This window comes from Falco rusticolus, chromosome Z (genome assembly GCF_015220075.1).
Source record: "Falco rusticolus isolate bFalRus1 chromosome Z, bFalRus1.pri, whole genome shotgun sequence".
Classification (NCBI taxonomy): Eukaryota; Metazoa; Chordata; class Aves; order Falconiformes; family Falconidae; genus Falco; species Falco rusticolus.
Window position 1 is genome coordinate 41219077 of NC_051210.1, and position 14022 is coordinate 41233098.

General features: G+C 41.9%; 1 protein-coding gene across 8 annotated transcripts in view; it reads left to right on the forward strand.

The window, feature by feature from the left end:
• The first annotated feature begins 696 nt into the window (after window positions 1-696).
• The window catches only part of AGTPBP1 (ATP/GTP binding protein 1), a 66929-nt gene continuing 53603 nt past the window's right edge, over window positions 697-14022 (forward strand). For 2 of the 8 annotated variants that reach the window (XR_005101894.1, XM_037373489.1), the window contains exons 1-4: window positions 1229-2075; window positions 9041-9182; window positions 10339-10470; window positions 11470-11540. Coding sequence is in view for 7 of the 8 variants with exons in the window: in XM_037373489.1 (XP_037229386.1) it covers window positions 11509-11540 (32 nt within the window). In the remaining variant the exon portion in view is untranslated. Of the gene's footprint in view, window positions 813-943; window positions 1121-1228; window positions 2076-9040; window positions 9183-10338; window positions 10471-11469; window positions 11541-14022 lie in introns of those variants that run through there. The other 6 variants (XM_037373484.1, XM_037373486.1, XM_037373485.1 and 3 more) reach the window with 6 other exon arrangements.

The following is a 14022-nucleotide window of genomic DNA, read 5'->3' on the forward strand; positions in this document are numbered from 1 at the left end:
TCCTATTTTAATTTGAGGAACTTCATGAAAAAAAGGAAATGTTACTTCTTGGTTGCTACAGATCAAGAAGTGTCCGGGAGGGAGATGGAAGTGCCCACTTACTTAAGTCAACAGCGATACCGAAGTGGCTCAATACGGGGCCCAGAGAGGTTAATTTGCCGTAAAAGTTAATGTTTTTTGGGGGGGAGGTGGAAGAGAATGGCGCCTTCGGCTTTTACTATTCCCAAGTTTCCTTCCTCGCTTCAGCGCCCTCGGTAGCAGGGGCCTGGCCGCTGCGCAGCTGCGAGCGCTTACCTGCCACGAAACCCGGGTGCCAGAGCCCCGCTGCGCGGGTGAGCGCTCGGCGACACCAAGGGACGCGCAGCGGCAAGCGGCCGGTGCGCAGCGGGGCCGCCATCGCCGGGGCAGGCGCAGGCGACCGGCCGTGCTGACGCCGCGGCCCTCCGGCTCGCGCGCCCTCCCCCGCCGCCCGGCCCCGGCCACCGGCGAGGCCCGGCGGCGGCGCCGCCCCCGGGGCGGGCTGGGAGAAGGCGGCCCGCGGCCAGGTAAAGCCCTGCCCGGCTTCCCTTCGCCGCCGCCGGGCCCGCTCCCCCCGCTCCGGGCGGCAGCGGCTGGGGCCGAGCCGCACAGGCCGGGCCCCGCGCTCCCCCCGGCGGCGGCGGCGCGAGGCGCCTGCGCGAGGCCGGGGCGGGGGGGCGGTGACGCGTTGCGGTGCGGGCAGGTTCCTGCCGCCGCTCGCACGAAGGCGGCGGGGCCGCAGCGCGGAGCCGCTGCCCCGGCGCGGCACGGTGCCCCCGCCTGAGCATCGTGGGGTGAGGGGCACCCTCCGGCCGCAGCGCCCGTCCGTCGCGGGGCCTGCGGGGCGCGCATCGCCCTTGGCAGCGCGGGCCGCGCCGCAGCGGGGCGAGGGCCGGGCGGGGCGAGGCGAGGCGCCCGCGGGGAGGGGCCGGGGCCGGGGCGGGGCTCCCCCGTGCCGGCTCCCCCGTGCCGGGCCGTGGGCCCGTCGCCGCCGGGAAGCGGCGGGCGCGCTCTTGCACGGCAGCTCTCCCGGGAGCCGCTCTCCGGCAGCCGCGCCCTGCGTGCGCCCACCTCACCTGCGGATGCGGTTGCGGACCCTACGGTAGGCGCGGTGCCCGGTTTCGGGGCTCGGCGGCGCTGAGCCCGCCGGTGGCCGCGGGGCGCGTGCGGCGCGTGGCCCCTTCAGACGCGTTTCCCGGCTGCGCGCGGCCGCCCTACGGCAAAGCTCTGACGCCCGCGGAGCGGGAAGGTGGCGGGGACCCTCGTCCCGCCGTCCCGTGGCGCCGCGGCCCGCCCCGGGGTGGCCTGGCGCCGGTGCTGCGGAGGAAGGCGGCGGCGGCTGGGGTGCCGCTTGCCGGCCGTGCTGTGCGGCGGAGCCCGCTGGGCGGCTGTTTAACTTAACGCTCCTTGGGTAGGAGTTTATTAACAGTCTGGGGTTTTATTTTCTTTTCCTCCCTCCTCTTGCAGTTGTGGAAGTCGAGCGTGGCGAGTGTTGCGGACGGTGCGGGATCAGGTGCCGGGCGGGCGGTGTGAGGAAGAGGCAGGGCATCGCGGGGCGGGGTGCTGCTTCCCTTCGGCGTCGACTCTTCAGACCCTGAGCTGTGGCAGGGGTTTAGGCATCCAGACCTGGATGAACTTCTGATATATATGCTGGCAGCTATAGGCTTTCCGTGTTCTGTCATCGGCAGAGATGAAATTCTCCTATGTACCTGTATGGTACTGAAAACACCATGAAACTTCTGTATAGCCTTGTCGTAGGAATGTTGATTTTTGTGTATTTATTTTTCCATCATAAGGGATTTAGCTCTCCAGCAAATGTATTCCCAGTAATGATTTTCTTTTAGAGAAATACGTTTCTGAGCTACCTTAATAGGCTGTATTTCATGAAAAGGCTTCTCTGTTTTGCAGGTAGCTTTCAGTGTGCTTTTCACTGCTGTGTATAATGATGGGTGACAGGATGCTGATGATGGGATAGCCCCACCTTCTGGTTAATCCGTCAGTGAAATCATACTTGGACCTACGAGTTTTTCTGGAAATTACACCACATAATGTGCATTGTGAGTGCAAGTGCAAGGTTGTGTTGGAATATCTTTTTTTATGTTTTGGGCTGGGCAGTGGCAAGATAATCTCCTTTTCTGAAGACCTTCCTCCTTAACATCATGATAATTTTATCACATGCCCCTGTTCCAGCAGAACAAGTTTTTATTAATAGTTTCTGATCTCTCAGTTCACTACTGTCATTTTTTTTTTATGCCAGCATAAATTAAAGGAAGTACATTTTTTGAAAGCATCACAAAACTAGGTTTCTTGGTTTGTTTTTTTCAAAAAGGGAGGAAACGATCCCAAACCAAGGAGTAATCCTAGTGTGTCGAGTGATATCTGATCTATGTTTGTGTGAAGTGATACATCATCTCAGGCTTAGCTTTCAGCAGGTTTTGGAGATGGCAGTGTTCCCACTTAAGTTTTCATATTCAAGAAATTCAGACATCGTCTTCCAAATGGAAGCTATTGAGCTTGAAAAATGTTCAGGTGTCTTGATAGTAGGTGGTACACACAATCAGCAGTTTTATATTAGTTAGCTTACTGTTGCTGGGAGTGACTTCCCTGAAATTATGCATGTGAAGCTACAGTTAGAGAGGAAAGACCTGGGAGAAGGCTCCCTGAAGTCCTCTTGGCTTACAGGAAGAGCTTGCTATTTCACCTCATGTTTAGGTTTTAGTCTGGGGAAGAAGACATTTCAGCTTGTCACTCAACAACTTGTCAGCAATGTATCTTAAGATTAGAGACTTCGCAGTCTTTAAGATTCATGGTGATACTCTGCTGGACTTATTTGGGAACCACCTGTTTTTTGGCGCCTAACATGTTACTTGAAACTTCTTGAGTTCTAGTATCTGCAAGCTGCTTGCTCTTAGGAGATTGTTCCTGTGCTATGGATTGTTAATGTCCAAAGAAACTGATGCTCAAGTCACTCTGGCCCTGGAGTCTAACTGCAGTAATTGAAGTGTTTAAACTCCTTAAACAACTTAGAGGGGAAGTCAGATTTCTTGGAATGTGTGTGAGAGTGCTAAACAAGGCAGCTGGCTGTATGAGTGCTTAGGAGGGATTTGTAATGACACTGTATCTCTGGGTATGTTTTCAAGCCCTGCCACTATCTACAGCTTAACTCTCCAATATCCTGTGTTAAGAGTCAAGGAGATTATGAGCTGTTCAGTGTGTGTCCTGGATACACGGACAGGTCAGCATGGTTTACATTTGGAAATATAGTTCCCTAACAGTTAGACATAAAAATACTGGAAGTGTGTGTGTGTGAGCACCCAAACATCCTTCCTTTCTTACGCAACAGCTGCAGAAGTTACAGTCCTGAAACTGTCATCCTAAAACTGTAATGCATTAAAAGGCATGCATTAATTTTCACTATGTCTTTAAAAAACCTTACAATTTGTGAGAAGCAGGATGTCTAGGATTTTGTGTACTGGAGGTAGGTAATACTGTTCTAATTGCTTCAAGTATAAGTCATAGGCTAAATGGTACAAATCAAGGTTTTGAAAGTGAGACTGGTTCCTGAGAGTTTTGTGGATGTGAGAACACTGTGTTTCTGCTTACTAATGAGGTTGAAGGGCTGGAAGTATATTTGACTAGATAAATGTGGAACATGGAGCCACAGGTATTTTTTTCTTTTTTCTTTTCTTTTTTTTTTTCCTCTTTTCTTTTTTTCTTCTGGATTAAAACCAGGCTTGAGGGATTGCTTTAACTCATCTGGTGAATTAGCAAATTTAGATGCTTGGGTTGATTTCTTTAAAGATTGACCTTAGCCATCAAAACAGTGTAAACCAAAGGATCAGTCACTGGGTTAGGTGCTGGAAAGCACCTCTAACATTCAGCAGTGTATCAATGAAGCATTTCCAAGAGCTGAGGAGAGTTACTGGGTTTCCAGTTCTTTTTCGGTTTTTGGTGTAGGGAAATGCTTAGTTTCTGCTATGATTGTCCTTTCCCTCGTGGCTGTTTTTATTGCTCCCCTTCTCCCTCCCTGTGCCAATCATGTTCTGCCTGATGAAAGGGTTATGTTAGCTGGGCAAGAAGTAGCTTTTGCAGTATTTCTGTCAACGTAAATCATGCAAGGTTTGAATGTGATACTCTGGGAGCCGGGTGTGAGGATTTTGTCATGTCTTGAGGAGCAACCTTATGCTTGCCATGCTAATAACTTGCCAGGGGCTTCTTCCAGGCAAGAAATGAAGTACTGTTTTCTTATTTTGCTCTTTTCCTGATAAATGCTTCTTTTTCTTTCTTTTAAAGGGAATTGCTATTAGATATTTACAGCTTCTTTTGGCTACGTGTATCAGACTGTGTTTTTACAGTTAAGTGGACTGGTGGTAATTGACTGCATGACATAGTTGCCAAGCTGCTGTACAGGGCTTTGCTGCTTCAGTCCTCCGTGAAGCTTTATGTATGTAATTTTGAATGTCTGATTATATACTGGAGTTTATTTAGTCACATCAAAAAGTCAGCACTTTGCTATAATGCAGCAATGGGTAAACTAATCAGCTGATATTTTTTGTTTCCTATATGAATATTGATAGCAAAGGGTACAAGGAGAAGGCAGTAGCTGATTTTCAGAAGTATTTTTTTCTTTGACTAGTAAGGGTTGTCAGCCTTTTTTTTTTTTCTTTTTTTTTCTTTTTTTTTCTTTTTTTTTTTCTTTTTCTCTTTTTTTTTTTTAATTTGGAAACTAGACTCTTGTTGCGACGGAGGGAAGACGCAGTCACTCAATATGAGTGATCAGCAGACTTCCTTTATTGTACCTTACAGTCACCTTTTATGCCTTGTTATAATTAGCTCATACATATTACAAAAGTTAAGCTCATTATTGGTTAGTTGCCAAAATATCAAGCCCGCCCCTAGTTTCTCTTCTGTAGTTATCTGTTCCCACCTGCAACATTCTTTTCCCACCGCAGTCTTCCTGTTATTTTGTAGCTTTTGCTTTACTTCAGATAAGCTGAGAGCGATGTGCATTTTTGTCCAGCCAGCTGGACTATGTCTATGTGAACTTTTTCAGCTAGCCAGTTATCCACAGACTCTTTTCCACCAAAAACTTAAGCCTTTTTTTTGCTACTTAGAGGAGTTGGTTAGCTTTACTTGTTAAATGAAGGGTTATTTTCTGCCATTTCCACATGAAATCTTACTGTTTTTGATGACACTAAAAGCTTTTTGTACTGCTGCATATAAAAATATTAGGAAGAGATAACTGTTCAGTGTGTACTCAAAGCCATTCTGTCCTAATTCACAGTTTAATTTAATTTAGGAAACAGCTGGCCCTGAACATTTTTTGTCTCTGGAATATTGACTAAGACTTTAATTCCTGTGAGACTTTCACAAAGTAAGATTGAGGATGGGGTGGAAAGTCTATGTTTTTGTTTCCCAGTGCTTGTAGAAGAAGGTTCAGGAACTAGTCTAGGGATAGGCAACTTCAGAAAAGAAATTTTCCCTGCCACATTAGTTACAACTCTTTATGTATATAGGTTTTGTTTACTAGATTGTGGTTGAATACAGTGTAGGATTTGCCAACCTGAAACTTAGTTGTGAAGCTTGAAGGGTTTCTGCAGGTTTTCAATCACTAGAGTTTTAAGTTGGAATATAGATAACCAAAACTTTTATGTATTGTACTGTGGGTTGAGCTGACAGCTCCAAAAAAAGGATACAAAGTGGTTTGTACAAATAACTGTAGCATCTCAAAGTAGTCTGTGAGAGTTGTAATCTAGCATTAGGCCTCATGTTTTTAGTAAGGAAATTGTTCACATCCAGTAACTTTGCTAGTTTGTACAGCTTTAAAATAGCAGTGTTCTGTCAAAAAAGCAGTATTTAAAAAAAACCCGAAACAACCTTGTGGAAGTTGTCACCCAGGGTACTGAACTGGGAACAAAGCACCATGTGTGAATGAACAAATGAACAGGTGGCCAGAGGGGTCATTTAAGGTATGACTTTAAAACCCTTTTCAAAGGGCCAGTCCTTCCTGTGGTACAAGAGGGTGAGATGGTGGAGGCAGCACTGCTGTATTAACAGTAGTGGCCAGTGCTTGCTGCTGCCAAAGGAAGAGCACTGTCCTGCTGTATGTTTCTTGTATAATCTCAAGTAACATACTGCAGTTTTCCATATTGTGTAGGGCTATATGTGGGGACTTCCCATATTTAGGATGCTGGTTATTATGGTGTTGGCCAGCTCTAGCAACATTCTTGTAGTTTGCCTTTTTGTCACATGTTCAAAATTTAGGATGAGCAGCAACACAGGGTCTATTCCTACAAGTGTAAACTTAATTAGGTAAATAGTCTGCTCCTGCAAACAATTTAATTCTATGTTTATGTCCTGGTTTTGACTGGGATAGTTATTTTTTTTCTTCTCAGTAGCTGGTACAATGCTATTTGGCTTTAGAAGAGAATAATGTTAATAACACACTGATGTTTTTAGTTGTTGCTAAGGAATGTTTATACAAAGTCAAGGACTTTTCTGTTTCTTAGGCTTCGCCAAGGAGAAGACTGGAGGGGCACAAGAAATTGGGAGGGGATACAACTGGGTCAGCTGACCCAAATTGGCCAGAGAGATAACTCTGTACCATAGGGCATCATGCCCAGTATATAAACTAGGCAGGAGTTGGACAGGACCTGCCAATTGTTGCTGGGGGACTTGATGGGCTTCAGGTCAGCAGGTGATGAGCAACTGTATTGTGCATCACTTGGGGTTTTTTTTCCTTTCTCTTTCAATTTTATTCCTCTCCCCTTCTCTCTCCATTACAATTGCTTATTATTATTATATTTTATTTCATTTCAATTGTATTGTTTGAATCTATACTCTTGGGTTTTATCTTTTTCCTGATTCTTCTCCCCATCCTGCTGGAGGGGTCGGGGAGGGGTCAGTGTGTGAGCAGCTGCGTGGTACATAGTTGTTGGCTGGGGTTAATCACAACAGTTCAAAAAAGTAAACCACGAGCAGTATTTTGGAATTAAGATTGCCTAGAGCACAAAGAATGCAGTAGTCTTTTAACAGTTGTGTTTAAAGAGACTTTTCCAGTGTCTTGAAGAAGAGTATTTCAACCTATGCACAGTTTCTGAGACTTTGGGGTATGTGAGATGATACACTATCAAAGGCCAGTTTACTTCCAGTTTAATCTGCACTGGGACTGGGGGACCAACATGTACTTATTTCTGTGAGAGGCAGAAGTGTCTTTTGGCAGCATACTCCAGAATGCAATCACCTGATCAAGCAGAGGGGTTTGATTTAGCTTTTTTTCTGCCTAGCATTTATGAAATTTTAAATCATTGCATGTTTTCTCAGTTCATACCTATGGCTTCTCTATTTAATTTTTTATTTCATTGTTTTTTGACACAATTCTGTCCTCTGAACCTTTCTGTTCCTTCCTTTTTCACATACTAATTCTGGAGGGTTTTTTGACTGTAGCATTTATTTATTTATTTAATGATTTTATTCAGCTACTTGCTTCCACTATCTGATAAATAAGTATGTAGTAAAGAAGTGACTTATTTGCTGTGCATTTGTTCATGGTTACTTTTTTTAAAACTTTCATATCAAGAGCTCCTGCTGTGGCTTTGAAAATGCTTTGGGATGCGCCTAGCTTTGGATAAAAAGCAGGACATAGAAATATACATAGATAAACTGTCTTACAGGTTTTGCAGACTTATTATGATAGATACGCACAATAAAGGTGAACAGACTCAAAAAACATGCCTGCCTTTCTACAGAATGTGTATTAGTTAAGAAAATAACTTTCTGGAAAAGAAAACCACAGAAAACAGGATATACTGCAAGTAGAACAGATTCAATAGTATCAATAAACAGTGCATATCCATATTGGTTTTGACTTTTCTAGTTTCATTTAATGAAAAGAACTGTCTTCTTTGGAATGTAGTTGCAAAATACTTTGTAAGAAAGTCCTAGTATTAACTAGGGTAAGTTTCAGAGGTCTCTGGCTTTTTTAAGGAGTTTGTTTTCTGGGTGGTAGGTTGTTCGTTCATTTTCTGTGTGGTTTTGTGTTGGGGTTTGGTGGGGTTTGTTTGTTTGTTTGGTGTGGGTTTTGTTTTTTTTTTTCTTGGTGGGGGGAAGGGGTTTAAGAAAAGAAAATATTAAGATACTTCAAATTTTTTAGTTACAGTTACCCTTCCAAGACAGGTACGTTCCATGTTAAAGTATTTTGGTCAATTGAAGCATGTGAATTCTGTTTATGTAAACTCAGAATGTGTTCTGACTTCAGTGGCATACAGATCATCATCGTTTTCCCTGAGGGTTCTGATAGCAGGATTGTAGCATAAAAGCAATGTTTCTTTTCAACCTCCATGGTGTCAAGAGGTAGGCTTTATCTGGCCATATGTACATGTTGCTTCTGAGCATGTCTCTTTTTTTGGTAGCGTCATTTTGCCCTGACGGATGGGTACTGCTCCCTTTGCTTGCCATTAGCTTACAGAATACTGGTAGATTTGTCTTCCATGGCAGTTTTTGCAAAAAAACTTTTAGGGTCAGATTCTTCATTGCAGGAAAATGAGCTTGATGGCAAGACAGTCTGATGTAATTCAGAAATATAGATAAATATTTTAAATGTATATTAAAAAAAGTTTCAGTTTCAGTAACAAAAAGAAAGGAAAAAAAGTAACTATGAAAGCAGAGTTGCTGTTGGTTAAAGTAAAATTTTTCAGTCTCAGATGTGAGGTTACTGTGTGTTTAATGTATGAGAATTTCTTTCAGATGTGATGTTATCAAAATGACAATGAAAGCTCTCAGCACTGACATATTTTAATGGTGGCCATACATTTTTTTTCTTACTATGATTGTAAGCTAAAGTAAGGACCGAAGTTTGGTTTTGGCTGCTGCCTTTACTGTCCACTAGTGATTTATGGGAGATAAAAGGGAAAACAATTTACAGTGAATACGCTTAACCGCAGGTTCTGGTGCAGTTGAGCCATGCATTACTGTACTGAATTTAATTTGATTTCTTCAATTTTATTTAAATTTGGCTGTTTAGAGCATGTAGAAATTCCACCTGGATGGCTTGCAATAAATAAGGGGTATACTCACTTTCCCCTGAAATACATGCATCAGTTAAAGTACCAGAATCTTAAGGAAGATGGAAGAAGAGCAGTGTGACAGTGCATGCAAAGTATTTGGTTAGTAGCATTTACTTTTTTTACTTCTCTCTTTCTGTTATTAGGTAGATCATGAAGAGTAAATCTGATGATTAAGTGGCTTTCTACTGTGGTATGAAGTGCCTGATATTTGTGTGAAAATGAAAAAGGATTCCTTTAAGAGAGAAGACAAACAGGGGAACGGGGATGGGCATTGGCTTGATTTTAGTGAAGGGGATTTTTATTTATTTGCTTATTGTTTGAAACAGATTACACTTTAGGTTTCTCTTTCCTCAAAGCAGTGGATTTAGGATCACAAAAGTAAATAAATGTCTAAAATGGGAACGAGGTGCTGCTTTCTGGAAGAATCAGGAGCTAGTTTTGACTGTGTATTAGATACAGATTTAGTGTTCTAAAAAATTTAGTGTTTAACTAGTCAGCAGTCCCTGTTCCCCTCCAACTTCAGGGTTTTTTTGTTTTGTTTTTAGTTATTGTTGTCCTTTTAAATGCAGAAGAACTGATTCTAATTTACCTTCTGATATGCTACCTCTGGCAGAGTGTGTTTAAATTGATACTCATGCATCTTCTGCCTTTACCTTTCTATCAATCCTTTATTCAAAATAAGCATTGTATTAAAAATTTTTTAAGTAGTTTGGAAGTGGCTTTTTTGCATCACCTAGTGAAATGTTACAGAGGATTTTGTTACTTTGGTATGTGTAAATGTTCCACCACAACTCTCTATTGCGGATGTATGCTCTTCTCTTTTTCTCCCTGCTCCTTTGTACTGCTTTTTGTGGAAGATCTTGTGCTATTTCTTATCTGTTTGTCTTTCCCCCTTGATCTGGAGCATTTGCAGATTAGTGCTTACTGAAATACTTTGTGGTGAATTTAGAGCAAAACAGATTAAGACCTTGCAGTCCAAGATAGTTCAGCTCTGTAGCTGGCATCACTTATACAGCAGCTCAGTACGCTATATCATGTAGACACTATTGGCACTGGCAGACTGTTCATCATCTGTCTGACAGTAGGTCAACGCTGCAAGCAAAACGGCACTTGGCTACTTGAAGTCAAGAATGTAGTATTTTCTCCCTGTAAGACCTGCAGCCTGGTTTGAATAATACAGACCTTACACTTTGTGAAATTGTCTGCATTGAGGTGGACATGGCTATTCTCTTGTAACTATTCCTTTTCTTTAAAGGTAGTCAAGATAGTTTGCACTTGAAGGGTACTTGAACAAATCTAGGACACCTGTTACCTTGAGTCAAGCTGAAATTCTTGTGAGAAACTGAGCATTTGCTTCCTGGCTGCTGGGAAGAGATTTGGCTTTCAGGTAAGTCTGGAAATAAGCTTGCTTCATACTTCATCTACTTTAGACTTTTACCAATTGCAGAACAGAATTCACCAGTAATAAAAACCTGATTATTTTACATACTGAACAACAAGGATTTTTGAGAGGTTGTACAAATTTTTCTTTGGGGGAAGAGTGCTTTGTGTGTGTGCTTGCCTGAATTTCTTGCCAACATTTCCCTAGAACAAATGCTTTATCTTCTTCATTCTCACCACCCATATCTTTGAACATCCTTTTTTCCCTTTGCTCTGTCTTCTACCTTAAAACTAACCACTTTGTGCTTTGAGGACACGTTTTTTTGTTACAGTGGAAGTATGTGTCATTCATACTAGATCTGAAATGGAAATACTGAGGTTCAGTTAATGGTCCTGTTGACTGCAACCTTAATTGCTTGGAGACACCATTTGAGGAAGCAGTGTACCCTGAGGACACTACATCCTTAAAAGGATAGGAAAATTGAGTCCTTAACACGATATGGTTTCTGTCCAAGAAATGCATTCAGGTCTCGCTTATATAAGAACACTAAACAGTCCACGTTTCTCCCTGTGCCTCTAGTCCCAGTTACCCTATGGATACATGAAATGGCAGTCAGGTTTAAGTATGTTGTGGCATCTCACAACATTGTCAAGTAAGTTCAAAGAATTGTATTCACTGGCTTCAGCAAAAGCTTTGTTCGATGAAATTCTGTCATGGACATGAAAATACTGTCTGTTAAGTAACTGATACAAATTTCTGTTTTATTATAGTCAGACTCAGAGCTTGGTAGGGCTGAATTATAAAGCAGAATAACACTCCATACTTATTGCGACAGTTTATTTTAGAAGTTGGAAGAGAGAAGAGCTTGTGACAGTGTGGAGAAATGCAGTCAATGCAAATTAACTTATTTAACATTTCTATCATAGACACATTCAATATGATGGTAGTTTTCATCATTAAAGAACAAAAGATGTTGATAATTTGTAGTTGTTTAATATCTTCCAGGTTATCAGAGATGGTGATTTGAAGAATCAGGTTTCCGATATGAACAAAGTAAAAACATCATCTGAAAAAAGGTAAATTTAAAACTATAGTGACGTCTCAACATCAAGCTATTTGAGATTTGTGAAAGAGCAGTCTTTGTCTTAAAAATAAAATAAAATATACATCATGAGTCCCTAGTAAGAGTGTGTAACTTCATGTCCTGAAACACTAAGGCAGTCAACACTGATTAGCATAAAGTAGCTTCACATTTAAGAAACAACTTTTAAATGTAAAATTTTCAGTTAGTTAGACATGTTCAAATATAATATACATTACATTCCATTGAAAAAATTAATTTAATCATTTCATGCAAATATGGGCAAAACAAAATGATTCCTACTGAGAGAATTAAAGGACAATTTTATAATACTGTATAAGAAGCCATGAATTTATCATAAGATGTCTATCATTCTCCAGTAGTTCTGCAATCCAACACACAGCTAGGACAAACTAGAGATTACAGAAGATTTCAAGAGTTGAAAGGTTGTTACTTTCATGATAACTTGTTTTAGCAAATAATTGAAAAGGTTGTGAGATTATCTATAGAAGCCAACATGTCTGTTAAGCATCAAGAAACTATTGAAAGACTTTCAATCTTAGTTTTCCGTTAAGCTATCTTATTAAATCAAACAGTCTAATGAGATTTAAAAAAATAAATCTAAAGGCAGCAAAACAGGAAGTTTTGGCTTTAGTCTTAGTTCTGTGAAGTATTAATTATTTTCCAAATGAGTGGATAAATTTACAAGAAGGACATGCTCTACTGTTGATTAATTTTGTCTCTTGGGATGGTTTTAAAATTTGAGATTAAATGCTTTCCTGTAGAAAGCATGACTTTGAAAGGGACGGCTTAATATGAGAGATTGGTTGTTCCTGCTTGTGTGAGTGATGGATCAAAAGATATAGTAAAGAAACTATTACCTTTTCTACTTATGGAATATTAGTTCCTTAAGCATTGCAAACAAAGCCAAACTCTCAGCAATGGGTATTCTTGGAAATACCACTAATTAGTACATAAACTATGCTATCCCAAAGACTATTGGATTTTTGCAGAGTGGCTATTTAAGTGCCATTTATTCTTCTTTAGTTATTGAGTTAATAAAAGTTTCTATCCCTGCAATTCAAAACAGTTGTTCATGAAGTCATGAATAAATTATGGTACAGAGGTAGCTGTGAACTAATCAGAAGCATCCACTCTCTAAAGATTATTTGGTAACTGTGGAGGTGGTTGAGGAAAGAAAAGAATTTGGAAATGGTTTGCATTGGAATAGAGTGAAAACAAACTCGTGAGAAGCCTGCCTACTTTAAAATAGTTTTTTAAAGGCTCACTGTAACATGCCAAAACACAGAAGACTTGTGTGCTGTGGGGGAAGAAGACACTCCTGGATACATCAGTGTGCTGGCAGACTGCAAACAGCAGTTTCAGAGGAAGTAGGTACAGTGGGGAAATGGAAGATTTCTGATGACTCCCTTCATTTATTATCTTCTGGAAGGCTTCTTGCAAGCTGAAAGCTATTCTAAGGTAGCTGAATTTTTATAAGCTGCCATGACAGCCATTAGGGTTATCTTTCTCACTTAGAAAGGTGCAATGATGTGTTTTAGCATTTGTGTAGTGAAAGTAGTGTGCAGTGAGTAATGGAGATTATGAAGAAGTGCTAGATTCACAGATGAGACTAAGAATGCTTGAACTTTTTAGGAGCTGGTGAGACTGAAAGAAATGTCCCTGCAGTGAGGGAAATTCCTTTGAGAAGATGTGTTACTGCTGAGGGAGTTCTTTCAAACATGAACCGCAGAAGTCCTCTGTTCCTCACTGTCTGGGCAGTTGCTTCTTACGTATCTGCTCATAGCTTCCCTAACCAGGGAAGGAGGAAATCACTCTGTGCTTTGGCAACAGTTACTAACAGCCTTGCTGTCATCTTGCTTCCTTTCTGCAAATGAGATGATGGTGCGAGGGGCGTTCTGAGCTGCAGCATTTGAACGTAGGATGGAGAAAGGGATTCCTGCCTATAGAGATACGCAGTGTACCAGGTCAGATAAGCCTGGTAATCGTCACCTCAGGATGTTTAAACAAAGTCTAAATCCATCCAATAATAATAATAATTATTATTATAATAATAATTGTTGTTGTTGTTTGTCTTTAGAAATGCATGGGATTTGGGTTAAGTAGTGAAAGAGAGATGGCGGACTTGGGGGTCTGTAGGAGTCAGGGAGCAGAAACTGAGTAGCTGTAGATCAGCCATTTTCTCTTCTTTGCTCAGAAGGATTTTGGAAGACCTAAGCGAATGAGTGGGGCTGTGAACAGCCAAAAGTGGTTTGAGTTGCTCTTGAAAATACCTGTGATTTTTCATGCGTGAGAGAGTAACAGGTCTCTCCCATGAGCAGGAAAGTGTCATTAAAATACCGCATAGGTGTCAAAGCTTTACTGAAATAACCGTTGCCTATGATTTCCATCAGGGAGTTAAGGCAAGTGCTCCATCTAGGTGCTCTGGAGCTGAGCACTGACTGGGTGCCAGAGCA